Raw genomic sequence first — 13,504 nt, forward strand, 5'->3', positions numbered from 1 at the left:
GTTTTTTCTGGGAGCCCAGCCCACAAAAGGCTCGGTTGGCCCCTTCCTCTTGAGCATGCACAAAAGCCCTTTGGTAGGAGAGAGAGAACAGGGAGTTGAAAGAGGTCGCCACTGTGACTGCAGAGGTCCAGCAGGTACCAAGCTGGGAGCGGTTTGATGTTTGGAAGTACAAGAGCCACCCTGGAGGGACGAGGTCCCGGCCCTGGCTGGGTGGATGAAAGGGTAAAGAGAGAGGAGGAGTGGACGTGTGGGGAGTGAACGGGTCTCATGAGTTTTCAGCGGGGTTTATTGTCTCATCTGTCAAAGATAGCAATGACTTTGCATCTGTAGTGAAACTCTGAATTTCAGCACCACTGACTGCCCTGTGGGTTGTGTTTAACTCAGGCTAGTTTGGAGCCCGGGGCCTCAGGAAGCAACGGCCTGCAGTTGATTTGTGAAAATCTTTTTTTTTTTTTTTTTTTTTTGAGACAGAGCATCACTTTGTCACCCAGGCTAGACTGAGTGCCGTGGCGTCAGCCTCGCTCACAGCAACCTCAGGCTCCTGGGCTCAAGCGATCCTCCTGCCTCAGCCTCCCGAGTAGCTAGAACTACAGGCATGCGCCACCATGCCTAGCTGATTTTTGTGTATATATATTTTTAGTTGGTCAATTAATTTCCTTCTATTTTTAATGGAGACGGGGTCTCGATCTTGCTCAGGCTGAGTTTTGGACTCCTGACCTCGAGCGAGCGATCCTCCCGCCTCAGACTCCCAGAGTGCTGGGATAACAGGCGTGAGCCACCGCGCCCGGCCAGATTTGTGAAAATCTTTCTTGTTGATGTTCTTATCATTACGATGAATATTGACAATTTAATTCTAAAAATGTGGATTGAGTTACATGTAACTCATGCACAGAAAACAATAAAAAAAGAATAAATTAAAAAGGATTGTTTTGTTTTAATAAAACACGATGTCCCCAGGGGAAAAAAATTATTTTTCTAGAGTGTCAATGTGTTAAAACTCTACCTATACCTAATAAATTTAACTTAAAGGAAAAATACTGATGAGTCTTATATAATGAAAGATATGGGAAGTAAAGAAATCCGCTCTGTTATGTAGTGTGGACCATTTTCACCTGAATACCCAACTGGCTGGTTAAAATGAAATACATCCCTTAGAGTTTTCCTAGTGCTCAAATGAGCTAATGGATGAAATTAAAGAAAGTATTGATGAACATGCTTTCTGTTTGTGATAGAGAATAGTTTAATGAGTGAATGATGGTTTAAGTGAAAATTTTTGAATATCAGTTCATCTTTTAAAATGTGATTCCATTGAATTATAAAAATACAATTACCTTTTACTTTAATATACCTGTTTAAGGAACCACCATCTCATGGTAGCCGGAGTTACCTCTGAAATCATAGCAAATTTTATCAGTGTGATGCTTTGCTTCTAGGTATAGGCATGTCTGTTTCATTGAGACACTTTATTCAGATTATACGATATGTATGATTGATTTCCCATTGACTTTGGCATCAATTTAAACTGCTGGGTTCAAATGTTTCCTACTGAATCCTGAATTTTGGTGCATAGAATAAATAAATTTTGTGGTGAAGAGGCAAGTTGGCTCCCAGCTACAGGAAAACTTTGCAAGCCTGCTTAGTAACCATAAATCATCATGTTCTGCCGTGCTTCCCCGAAAATAAGACCTACCCATAAAATAAGCCCTAGCAGGATTTCTAAGCATGTGCGCAATAGAAGCCCTACCCTGAAAATCAGCCCTAGTGGTGGGCGTGGCTATGAACATCAGCCCTAGTGCTGGGCGTGGCTATGAAAATCAGCCCTAGTGATGGGCGTGGCTATGAAAATCAGCCCTAGTGATGGGCGTGGCCATGAAAATCAGCCCTAGTGACGGGCGTGGCTATGAAAATCAGCCCTAGTGACGGGCGTGGCTATGAAAATCAGCCCTGGTGGTGGGCGTGGCCATGAAAATCAGCCCTAGTGACGGGCGTGGCTGCGCAGCGCATCTGCACAACCCATGCGTGTCGTCGCGGAGCGGGAAAGAACACGAGCAGCCCTTCTCATCCGCCCCGTGAGAGCTCTAGTGCTCCACAGGAGAGATCGGGGCCAGTGGTTCTAAAGGAAACAGAGTCGCAAGATACTAGGGATGGAATTCGGGGTTTGGAGAGTGAGGATGATGTTCCAGAAGAAGACGACTTCACTCTATTTGAATCAATGGAGATGGTTGTACCATAGTAAAAAAAAAAAAAAAAAAAAAAAAAAAAAAAAAAAAAAAAAAAACACATCCCGTGAAAATAAGCCCTAGGGTGTCTTCTCGAGGAAAAGTAAATATAAGATCTTGTCTTTTTTTATTTTCGGGGAAACACGGTACTTACTACACTAACCGCCATTCTTTCGGATCCAACTAAAAGTTCATTTTCTTAACTTTCTGTAGATCTGTCTTTCAGTACTTCCCTTATTCCTGGTTTTATGTTCCCGGCCTTTCTGTGATTGTTTTTCCTCTCTCTCTCTCTGCCCCTCTGCTTGCTCTCCCAAAGCCACATCCCTGAACCCGAGGATTACGGCTGTTCTCCTGATGAATGGTAAGCGGCATGTCCCTTCCTGTATCCTTGAGCTCTTTAAAAGGTTTGCATCGCAAGGTTGTTTTTTTTTTTTTAGACACATTTCACTACTTTTGAAAGAAAAAATAAAAAGCATTGCTGACCAGGTAGGATGCCAGTGTTTATAATGTAGGTATTTCTTTTTAGGTATCCTTGATTTTCTATGGAATAACCTTTAGTCGTTTTAGAGGCATGTAAAGGTCAGGCTTGCTAGAGTTTTGCAATATTTGTCTGTAATGAGGTCCAATGTCCCATTCCTGAACCATCCCTGGCCTTGGGTTGCCTGGGATTTCAACTCTAAGGGCTGAAGCCTTCTTAGGCTTTTCTAGCTCAGCAGCGCCACCTGCTGCCACCACCTGTGAATTCTGCTGCCCCCTCAACGTTGGGAATTGCATTTCACATTTCTTTCCATTTTTCTAGTAAATCTGGAGGCTAGAAAAATAACATCATTTACATGAAATGTCTGAGACAAATGTTGGAAACCCATGCCACCGAGGACTAGAGTTAACTTGAATCGATTTAATTTTAGAATTATTTTTTATTTTATTTTACTTTTTTTTTTATTTTGGCATATTATGGGGGTATATAATAATTTTAGGGTTATTAAAGATAGATTTTTATAAGTTTAATTTCACTACTTGTGGGGGTTTTTTTGTTGTTGTTTGTTTGTTTGACCTTAAGATCCACCTTCTCCGTGGATTTCCATTTTCATCTGGGAATAGTATGCGTTTATTTTGCTGTTTTTAAAATTCATCATGATTTGGTGGCAAAGGGAGTTTCAGAAAACAAGTTATTTTGATGTGAGTAACTTTAGAGAACATTGAGAATGTATAGGTGGTTATGTTTTTATTTTCGGATTACATGTGTCTTTTATGATTAACTTTTGAGAACATTGAGAATGTATAGGTGGTTACGTTTTTGTTTTCGGATTACATGTGTCTTTTATGATTCAGCCACATTTCCAAGATGCATTGAAGTTGAACAGCATAATTTAATATTTTTCAACTTTCAATTAAAGTGGGGATTTGGTAACAATTTTCAGTGAACCCCAATACCTAGGATTAATGACAGAGGCAGCTGTTTGGTTCAAGTGAAAGCCAATACTGTACTCACATGCTCATTGTGTGGAGTATCATACATTTTGACACCTACACATGACTAAATCATTTCTAGTATTATTATTATTATTATTATTTTGAGACAAGTCTCTGTTGCCCGGGCTAGAGTGCCGTGGCATCAGCCTAGCTCACAGCAACCTCAAACTCCTGGGTTCAGGTGATCCTCCTGCCTCAGCCTCCCGAGTAGCTGAGACTACAGGCATGCGCCACCATGCCCGGCTAATTTTTTCTATATATATTAGTTGGCCAATTAATTTCTTTCTATTTTTAGTAGAGACGGGGGTCTCGCTCTTGCTGAGGCTTGTCTCAAACTCCTAACCTTGAGCGATCTGCCTGCCTCGGCCTCCCAGATTTCTAGGATGACAGGCGTGAGCCACCGCGCCTGGTCTGATTTCTAGTGTTTTTTAAATGTGCCAAAGCGTCTTACTATTGGTGGATAATTCAAGTTTAATGTTTTATATATTCCCTTTTATTTCATCCTTTGAGAATGTAGTTAAAATTTTGACTGTATCTTATTTATTGTTTTTCTGCATCCTTCACATAATTCTGTTAATTTTAAACACTCTTTCATTAGTGTAGAATTGATACACATTTTCTCTAAGAAAGATAACTCAGTTACTCCTAACAGAAGAAAATTACTTTTACCATATTCTTCTTAAGATTGGATGGAAATGTTTAAAATTGGTGTTTGTTTGCTCAGATCATTTAAAATATCCTTTCCATAGAGGTTGCTTCAAGATTTTAATGACTGTTGGAAAGAGGCGGTTACTTTATCTAGTTTAATAAATTCTTTTTTTCTTTTGGAAAACTCTATATTTGATATTCTGAACTAGGTAACTCCAAATGAAAAACCGTCAGCTTTTTAATAGATTGTACATTTTTCACTTTTACTTACATATAAACTTAGATATTAATGGTTTTATTTTTATAAAAAGCACTACAGAAGGCTTTTGCCACCTTATTTATAATAAAATTAGCTTTATTTTAAATACGTACTTGACTACTTCATCTGTAAAATAATTACCTGTAGACCTGCAAAGGTGAAGAAAGAACCGTTTCTTGAGCTTCTATGTCCCGGGTTATGCGGTATGGTCAAGGATGTGGACTTCGGATTGTGACCACCCAAGCAAGTTCAGATCCTCATTCTACAGGTGGCTTTGAACGTATCACTTCACTCCCTGCCCGAGTGTCCTCATCTGGAAGAATGTAGATAATATACTAATAGTAGTTACATCATCGGGAAGCTTTGAAGATTCAATGGGTTCTGTTTTTTTTTTAAAGTTCTCAGTACAGCGTCTGGACGTAGTAAGCCCACAGTGAGTGCTAGCTCTGGCGGATCTCACTGTGCCTTTGTGACACATTTGACGTGGCCACTTTAAAGTTGGCGAAATTTAGGAAAAGAAGCCCGTAAGTGATTTGCCCCCGAAGTAGACAACCAGAGTTAACTGTGGGAGCCAGAGTTCAAACCTCAGTCAGCCTGGTTATAAAACGAACGCTGGTTGCATTACATCCTGTAGACGCCAAAGAACTTTTAAAGACTATCTGCTTTTCAGAGCACGAGATATATCCTTTGCAATTTCCAACATCATTTTCTTCTTTTTTTTTTCTTTTCGGTGTTTTCATTTAACCGTTTTTCAACCTGGAATGTGTTTCCCCGAAATTTCTTGTGGTGGTTTTGAAAAACAGGTGGAGCGGGTAAAAATTTAAATTGACTGGAGGAAAGTTTTCGTTGGAGGCACACGGCTTTGCGGACTCACAAACCTGGCCGTTTTCCCAGCCTCATCCAATTGGGTTCTTGTTGCCGGTGAAACCAAGGTGACAGGTGTGATCCTGGTTGGATTCTTGTTCTCCCGGCATCTGACCATACCTTCGTGCTGCTGGTGTGCAAGAGTTAGAGAGTGTAGGTGACTCTCTAAGTCTTAAATACGAAAGTGCGTCCCCCTCTGCTATTATACAGCTTCGCCTGGTGATGTGAAGTCCATTCGATTTCACGTGCACATGAGCTGTGCATATTTTACTGCCCTACTTGAACCAGTACTCACCACCCAAATGTGAGGTTAAAAAAAATACATAATGTTTAGCACTTAAAGGTAGGTAGGTGACTTTATATGTAGTTGAGTTTGAAGGCAAATCTTCAATGCATTAGCCCTTTGAAACAGATTCTGTTAACATTAAAGGTAGTTAGATGATGGCTGAGGCCCTGCTCTGTTAAATATATTAATATAGTTTACAGAAATAAAATTATTTCCCAGCCGCTAGTTATTTGCTCCAGAAATCAATACAGGTTTCTTGTTATTGCCAAGAACCATCAGCTAGCATTATAACCTCACAGAGCGATTCCTTTTTATTAAAAAGCTACCATTCTCTAAATTGATCATCATTATTTGGGAGATTCATTATTTGGGAGATTAGAGAAAAAAAAAATCTGTTATTCTCAGCATCTGTATAGCCCTGAGATCTGCTTATTTTCCAAAACTATATATTTCCATAACCATTTTTTCTCTTTTTATAACTCTTTTTTTTTGTGGAAAATTTTAATCATAAACGAAAGCAGACAGATGTGTACCCAATCCACTTGTTTCAGTCGTAGGTACTCAAGACCAATTTCAGTCCATCTATGCCTTTTTCCTCACTATTATTTTAAAGCAGATCTCAGATAACATTATTTCAGTTTTCCTTAACTATTTAATGTAGTTCCACATTATTCTTAAAAATTTTTTAGGAAAATTTTTCAGAATAATTTTTAGGTAAATACTAGTATGGGTGATTCTTCAGAAGGGTCACCATAAAGTGTTCTTGTGCTTAGTCATTTCGCTGTGCTTTTTAGTATTATTACAATACCAATATCAGTGGGTAGTACTACACTGTATTTTCTATTTTACGATCTTATTTATTTTCTCATTGCATTCTGGCCTGAAATTATGTACGACGTGAGTGGCATTTATTTACTCTGCTGCCAAAAAAAAAAAAAAAAAAATAGGCTTACTAAAAAAAATCTTTCCAGGTGTGACTGAGTAATAACAAGATCTAATGCATCCAGATCAGCGTTAGTTAGTCTTCAAAGCAGTCACGCCGGCAGTTGACTCCCACAGTGCGACCGTTTTGTTTCACTCCACGTTTTTGCAACTCTACGATGGGCCCCAGAAATACTTTGAGTCACGCAGAAAACCAGGCTTCCTTCCTTTGGTGGAAACCAGTGTCTAACGAAAATACTGTGATTGACTTCCATCACTCGTTCATAATTCTTGGACTTGACTCTGAATAATGACAGGTTCATTTATCTAAAAGTTAAATCTCTCTGCAAGGAATGTTGACTTGGAACCAGTGGTGCCCTTGGGAAAAAATAAATAAAAAAAAAAAAAAAAACAGGAGGAGTGGACCTTTTCAAAAAACAACAATGCCCACATAGAGAAGCCTCAGCACCACCACGACCTGGAGACTGGCCTCTACCTGCCTCCACCTGGCAGCTTTTTTCTTCCAAGTCCCTCAGTGAGCCTCTTGTGGAGCGTGTTGTCGATGGCCTGAGCTCACCTGGCCTCCAAAACAGAAGGGGCTTCAAGACAGGTGGAGGGCCCTCCTCGGTGTGTGTCACTGCTTTCGGCGTCTTTTGAACTCAGAACAATCAGCAAGAAAAAAAATCAACCCACCCTATCAAAAAGTGGGAAAAGGACATGAACAGAAATTTTTCAAAAAGAAGAAGAATGGCCAACAAACATGTGAAAAAATGCTCAGCATCTCTAATCATCAGGGAAATGCAAATCAAAACCACAATGAGATATCACTTATCTCCAGTGAGAATGGCCTTTATCAAAAAGTCCCCAGACAATAAATGCTGGCGTGGATGTGGAGAGAGAGGAACACTCCTACACTGCTGGTGGGACTGCAAACTAGTTCAACCTCTGTGGAAAGCAATATGGAGATACCTTAAAGCCATACAAGTGGATCTACCATTTGATCCAGCAATCCCATTGCTGGGCATCTACCCAAAAGATCAAAAGTCACTCTGTGAAAAAGACACATGCACTCGAATGTTTATAGAAGCACAATTCACAATCACAAAGATGTGGAAACAACCCAGGTGCCCATCAATACATGAGTGGATTAATAAAATGTGGTATATGCATACCCTGGAGTACTACTCAGCTTTAAGAAACAACGGTGATCTAGCACCTCTTGTATTTTCCTGGATAGAGCTGGAACCCATTCTACTAAGTGAAGTATCTCAAGAATGGAAAAACAAGCACCACATGGACTCACCAGCAAATTGGTATTAACTGATCAACACCTAAGTGGACACATAGGAGTAACATTTATCGGGTGTCGGGCAGGTGGGGGAGGGTAGTGGGTATATACACACATAATGAGTGAGATGTGCACCATCTGGGGGATGGACACGCTTGAAGCTCTGACTCGAGGGGGGAGGGAAGGACAAGGGCAAGATACATGACCTCAACATTTGTACCCCCATAATATACTGAAAAAAATAAAAAATAAAATGCCAGGAAGTAATTGGAGGGCACAAAGAAAGCCCAGGCTGACAGCCCTGTGAGTGTCTCTCCAAAGGCAGAGAGACATGAAGTCGGAGCAGGAGCTGAGTCTACAGGGTCCCCGCTGAGATCCGCTTTTTCCAAGAGGAGGAAGAGCACCAGGGCTCAACCCACTTCCGGTCAGAGCCCGAGTGACTCCGTGTCGCAGGGGCACTTGCGGTATTCCCTGCAGGGACTCTCTGCGCCTCCGTGGACTTGCAAATACCCACCCAAGTCTCGGAGCCAGACCTCAACCCCGGCTGTCCGATGAGAGCGTGCCTTTGTTGGTTTGTGATCTTGGGAAGGAAGCCTCTTTCTGGAAGAAGAGTTCTTCCTGGAGTAGTGTCCCTGGCAGAAGCCCTCATCAGGGAATGGAGAATGGGATATGTCTCTATAAATATTTCAGTTGCTCGTCTAGAGTTACTGGGTTATAAATACACTTGAAAGTTGTTATCAGTCACGGTAACTGTGATTTATGAAATGAAAGAATTGCTGGTGAGATTAGTGAGACACATCTTCAGATTTGTAAAGGCTTTTAGTCTGGAGTTCTTTGGAAAGGAAATAGACTTGTACATGCGAGATGTTACTGCGAATATTCCTTGGCATTTCAGTTTATCTGGCAAATAAATAGGTAGGAAGGTATGACTACAAGCCATTGATGAATACATTTTAACAATAGAGAAATTTCATAAAGCCCCAAATAATGAATTATTTTAGTAAATGGTAACATTTGGAGAAGGCATGTGTGTTAACTTTTTTCTGTGAACCCATTGATAAATCATTTATAGAGTTCTTGGATTTTTTTTCCCCCTCCATCCTTAAAACTAGAGCAAAAATAACGACGGTAATCTGTTCATTCTGCCTCCCGGGGATATTTTGAGAATTCTAAACTGCTGCCTGCTAATAAAGGTGTATTTCATTATAAACATTCTAACTTCCTCCTTTGGTTTATTGGAGAAAATGTATTTTACTAAAGATTCTATGGCTGTTCTATTTCTTCACATTTTATTTTCTTCAATGATTTTTCTTCTTTTCCAGCTTCTGGCTTTTAAATATGAAAGTCTCGGTAGTTGACACAGGGGCATTGGTAATACTCTTTGTAACCTGTGAAAATTGTGATGAAAATCTTTCTGGGTTATAATGATTTAATATTGGACACATTTTTTTCTCAGTGGATACTGACATTTTCTTCTGTGCATAAAAGCTCAGATGTGTGTATATATATATATATATATATTAATGTATTTTTTTCACTAAATGTTGTGAACTGTACTCTTCTATTTTACATTCCCACTTAAATGTCACCTGTTTTTCTTTTGAATCTCAATATTTGTATATTAAACTGTATGGCCATGAGATTAATGATAGTTTACAGAGATGATTGGACTCTATTTGTGTCCTGTGAAGTACCTAACACACATGCCAATCTGAGGATAGCCACAACACAGAAAATTCCATACGCTTTTATGATTCGTTCCTATATATAAAGAGCAAATATTATATGTTCAGAAATGTTTGCTCAGATATTAGTGCTAGACATGGGTGCAAAATGTAAATGGTTTATTACTCATTTTTGCATTTCATATTGTAATGATCATCACTATAAAGATTTCTCGTATGGCTAAAGTAAAAGAATTAGTCAATATTGCTTTTATAATAACTTTATTCTTAGAATTCTAAAATAATGACGATATTATGGAAGTAGAAGAAATTCAATTTCAGTTGTTTTTGTTCCTTATACTTTTTGAAATTCATTTTTTAAAACTTCATGCTGGTATAATGGTAATTTGACTCCAGAAAAAATGAACTATAAAATATTATTTTTCGTTACAATGTGATGTCACGTTTTAAAATACATTTAGAGTGTATTTCAGGATACAATCACAAAGTCTGTGGTACCATACTTAGAAATGCAGGCCAGGTTATATTTAATTTATCAAGGGTTTGGAGACATAATGATTTACTTAAAAGTAAGTTACACATAGCAGGCTCGTATAAATGATCTGGGTTTACTCTGGTTTTTTTTTTTTTTTTTCCCCCTTTAGGCAGAGCTCACAGTTCGGAGATGAAAAGGCATTTAGCGATTCATCATTGCTAGAAAATCTCCAAAATAATCACGTAAGCGATGTAAAACCATTACCTTTTCATTAACGGATGACACCTAACGGATGTTTCTCCGCATTATCTTCCATGTTTACGCATTTCTCTCTTTTTACGTACACGGTCGTTTTTTAACGGTTATTAATTTCAAAGCCTATTCTGGCTGGATCCTTTTTGCTTGGCCTTCGTGAACTCATGGCTGCTAGAAATTTGGTTTTAACATGGAACGAGTTGATCAATATTCTGTCTTTTCAAAGATGATGATAGAATTCTCTGGGAAACAACCACAGAATTTTCTACGAAACAGCTCACTATATTAACGATTTCAGAATATCTGTAGGAATGAATTAACCTGCTCAGTGTCGTGGGTCGGTACCAAATCTACGTCTACACTCCAAGTATCTGCTACCCAGTGTGAACCTCCTCCGGCCTGTGAGGTTACTAACACTTACCAGATTCCATAAGATCAAATTATAGTGTCTCCGGGAGTTTCAGCCCCATAACTTTCTTTTCTTGCAGTTGCTTTAAGCTCAGTACGTCAAAACTCAAAGTCATACTTGTTACCCCAAAACCTGCAGCTGTTCAAGCACAGGTAGACTTCCCACCTCTGCCCCCGAGTGAGGTTCATACAGGTATTTTTGTACCCTTTTTTTTTTTTTAAGAGAGCCGTCAACAACATATTAGCTTCAGGATCAACAAAACCTAGATCGAGACCACCTCTTCCCTCTGGGTTCTCAGTTTCAGTAAATCGCACCATCAGCTGTGTTATCATTCTTTCTGGAACTCAAGGGCTGCCTTGGATGCCCTCCGTGTTTCCCTGAAAATAAGACAGGGTCTTATATTTATTTTTTCTCAAGAAGACACCCGCAGGGATCCTCAAACTTTTTAAACAGGGGTCCAGTTCACTGTCCCTCAGACTGTTGGAGAGTGTGGTGCACATTCCACACATGCGCACTGTGGGCCCGGGACAAGTCGGCTGCTAAGCAGGACAGGCAGTCCTAGGTGGCAAAAACACGCATCTGCACAACCCATTCGTGTCATCGAGGAGCGGGAAAGAACACGAGCAGCCCTTCTCATCCGCCCCGTGAGAGCTCTAGTGCTCCACAGGAGAGATCGGGGCCAGTGGTTCTAAAGGAAACAGAGTCGCAAGACATTCAGGATGGGATTCGGGGTTTGGAGAGTGAGGATGATGTTCCAGAAGAAGACGACTTCACTCTATTTGAATAAGTGCAGATTGTTGTACCATAGTTAAAAAACAGTAACACAATATAACACATAGTTAAAAAGCAATATCCCCTGAAAATAAGCCCTAGGGTGTCTTCTATAGGAGAAATAAATAGAAGACCCTGTCTTATTTTCGGGGAAATACAGCACTTTTCTCCTTTAAACTCTAAGCTCCTTGCAGAAAGGGTTCACCTTACTGTCTTCCTCAGGCCACGAAAGTCCATTGGACATCGTTGGCTCGGCTATTTATTTTTATTCAGTAAAACACGGACCAGGCTGAGGTTCCCATTTTTGGAGAGAGGGAGGACAGAACATTCCAAAGAAAACCCCCTGTCATCTTCACTCCAAGCAAAAGTAGGGGAGTAAGATTACACACCTAAAATTTAAATCGGATCGGGAATTGCAACCGGGTAAAAATGGACAGCGTTTTCCCAAGGACGGGATTCAGCCCTGTCTGCTTTATTTCACTGCACAGTTTCTGTTTGATGACATGAATGAGAAAATGTAAGGATGAATAACTTGAGTTAAAAAAATATATATTTTTTTCGTGCTGATAGATGTTGGCTTCTTAGTTGGCTATAATCCCGCACGCCCAGCGTTTAACAACTACATTCTTCATAGATGGCAAGTCTTACTATACTCTTGGTGTGTAAGTGAAAAGGGCTGAGTTATGCGTTTATTTCTTGCAGCCCACTGCACCCATAATATGTGAATTTCTCACGATGATGGCTGTCTGCCACACTGCGGTGCCAGAGCGGGAAGGCGATAAGATCATTTATCAAGCAGCCTCTCCAGGTACAAGTATTTTGGAGTATTTTGTGGAGTATTTTTCCGTGGAAAGTTGCCCTAAAAATTTGGGATCGTCGAGGAAAAAAACATCAATTTAGTTTGAAAATAAGAGATCCACATTGTTCTGATGCTGAATGAGCTGTGGGGGAAAAAAAGAAAAGATAGCCACATTGAGTATGTTTTTTAGATTAAAAAATGTATTTACTGATCAGAAACTCTTGGCTGTCAGGATTAAATATAGGTGTGTCAAAATGCATGACTTTGTGTATGTCATTTTTGGCGTGTGACAAGACTTACGTGGAAATTTAACAGAATTCTCACAAGTGAAAAATACTTTGTGACATACATATAATACTTTTTTTCCCCCTTCTTTATAAATAACCAAGAACAAACTATTAGGCTACTTTTGCATCTAAGCAAACAGGAAAAAGAAGATATGTTTTCCTAAAAATTGTCAGCATATCTGACATTAAAACACCAATTTGCTTTTCGATTTTGGAAATGACAGTCAGGGAGCTTGTTGTGTATTTATTTGGGTGAGGAAAGTTTTACACATTTTTTTTTTTTTTTTGAGATAGAGTCTCGCTTTGTTGCCCAGGCTAGAGTGAGTGCCGTGGCGTCAGCCTAGCTCACAGCAACCTCAATCTCCTGGGCTCAAGTGATCCTGCTGCCTCAGCCTCCCGAGTAGCTGGGACTACAGGCATGCGCCACCATGCCCGGCTCATTTTTTCTATATATATTAGTTGGCCAATTAATTTCTTTCTATTTTTAGTAGAGACAGGACCTTGCTCTTGCTCAGGCTGGTTTCAAACTCCTGACCTCGAGAGCAATACTCCCGCCTCGGCCTCCCAGAGTGCTAGGATTACAGGCGTGAGCCACCTCGCCTGGCCAAGTTTTATACATTTGAAGAGAGCCCATAAAACATTTATTGGTATAATTACCAATGTTTAATATGCATGCTTGATTTCAGATCTATTTTCAACGTAAAATCGGATAATTAGGTGATTGCAAAATTCTAGGAAAGAAGGAACACATTTTAGAGAACCTAAAGTGTTTTAAACTCTAAACTGGCACCTGTAATTTGTAGAAGGCATCGAATTGCTTAAAAATCTAAGCATCGTCACATCTCATAATTAGAACAGAAACTGT

The 13,504-nt window shown here is 39.8% G+C and overlaps 1 protein-coding gene across 4 annotated transcripts in view; it reads left to right on the forward strand.

The window, feature by feature from the left end:
- ATP8A1 (ATPase phospholipid transporting 8A1) overlaps positions 1-13,504 on the forward strand; it is a 231,557-nt gene that overhangs the window by 92,986 nt on the left and 125,067 nt on the right. For 3 of the 4 annotated variants that reach the window (XM_075997957.1, XM_075997956.1, XM_075997958.1), the window contains 2 exons: positions 10,288-10,360; positions 12,256-12,361. In XM_075997957.1, coding sequence (XP_075854072.1) covers positions 10,288-10,360; positions 12,256-12,361 — 179 coding nt within the window. Of the gene's footprint in view, positions 1-2,535; positions 2,581-10,287; positions 10,361-12,255; positions 12,362-13,504 lie in introns of all 4 variants that reach the window. The other variant, XM_075997959.1, reaches the window with a different exon arrangement.

This window comes from Microcebus murinus, chromosome 26, assembly GCF_040939455.1.
Source record: "Microcebus murinus isolate Inina chromosome 26, M.murinus_Inina_mat1.0, whole genome shotgun sequence".
Taxonomy (NCBI): Eukaryota; Metazoa; Chordata; class Mammalia; order Primates; family Cheirogaleidae; genus Microcebus; species Microcebus murinus.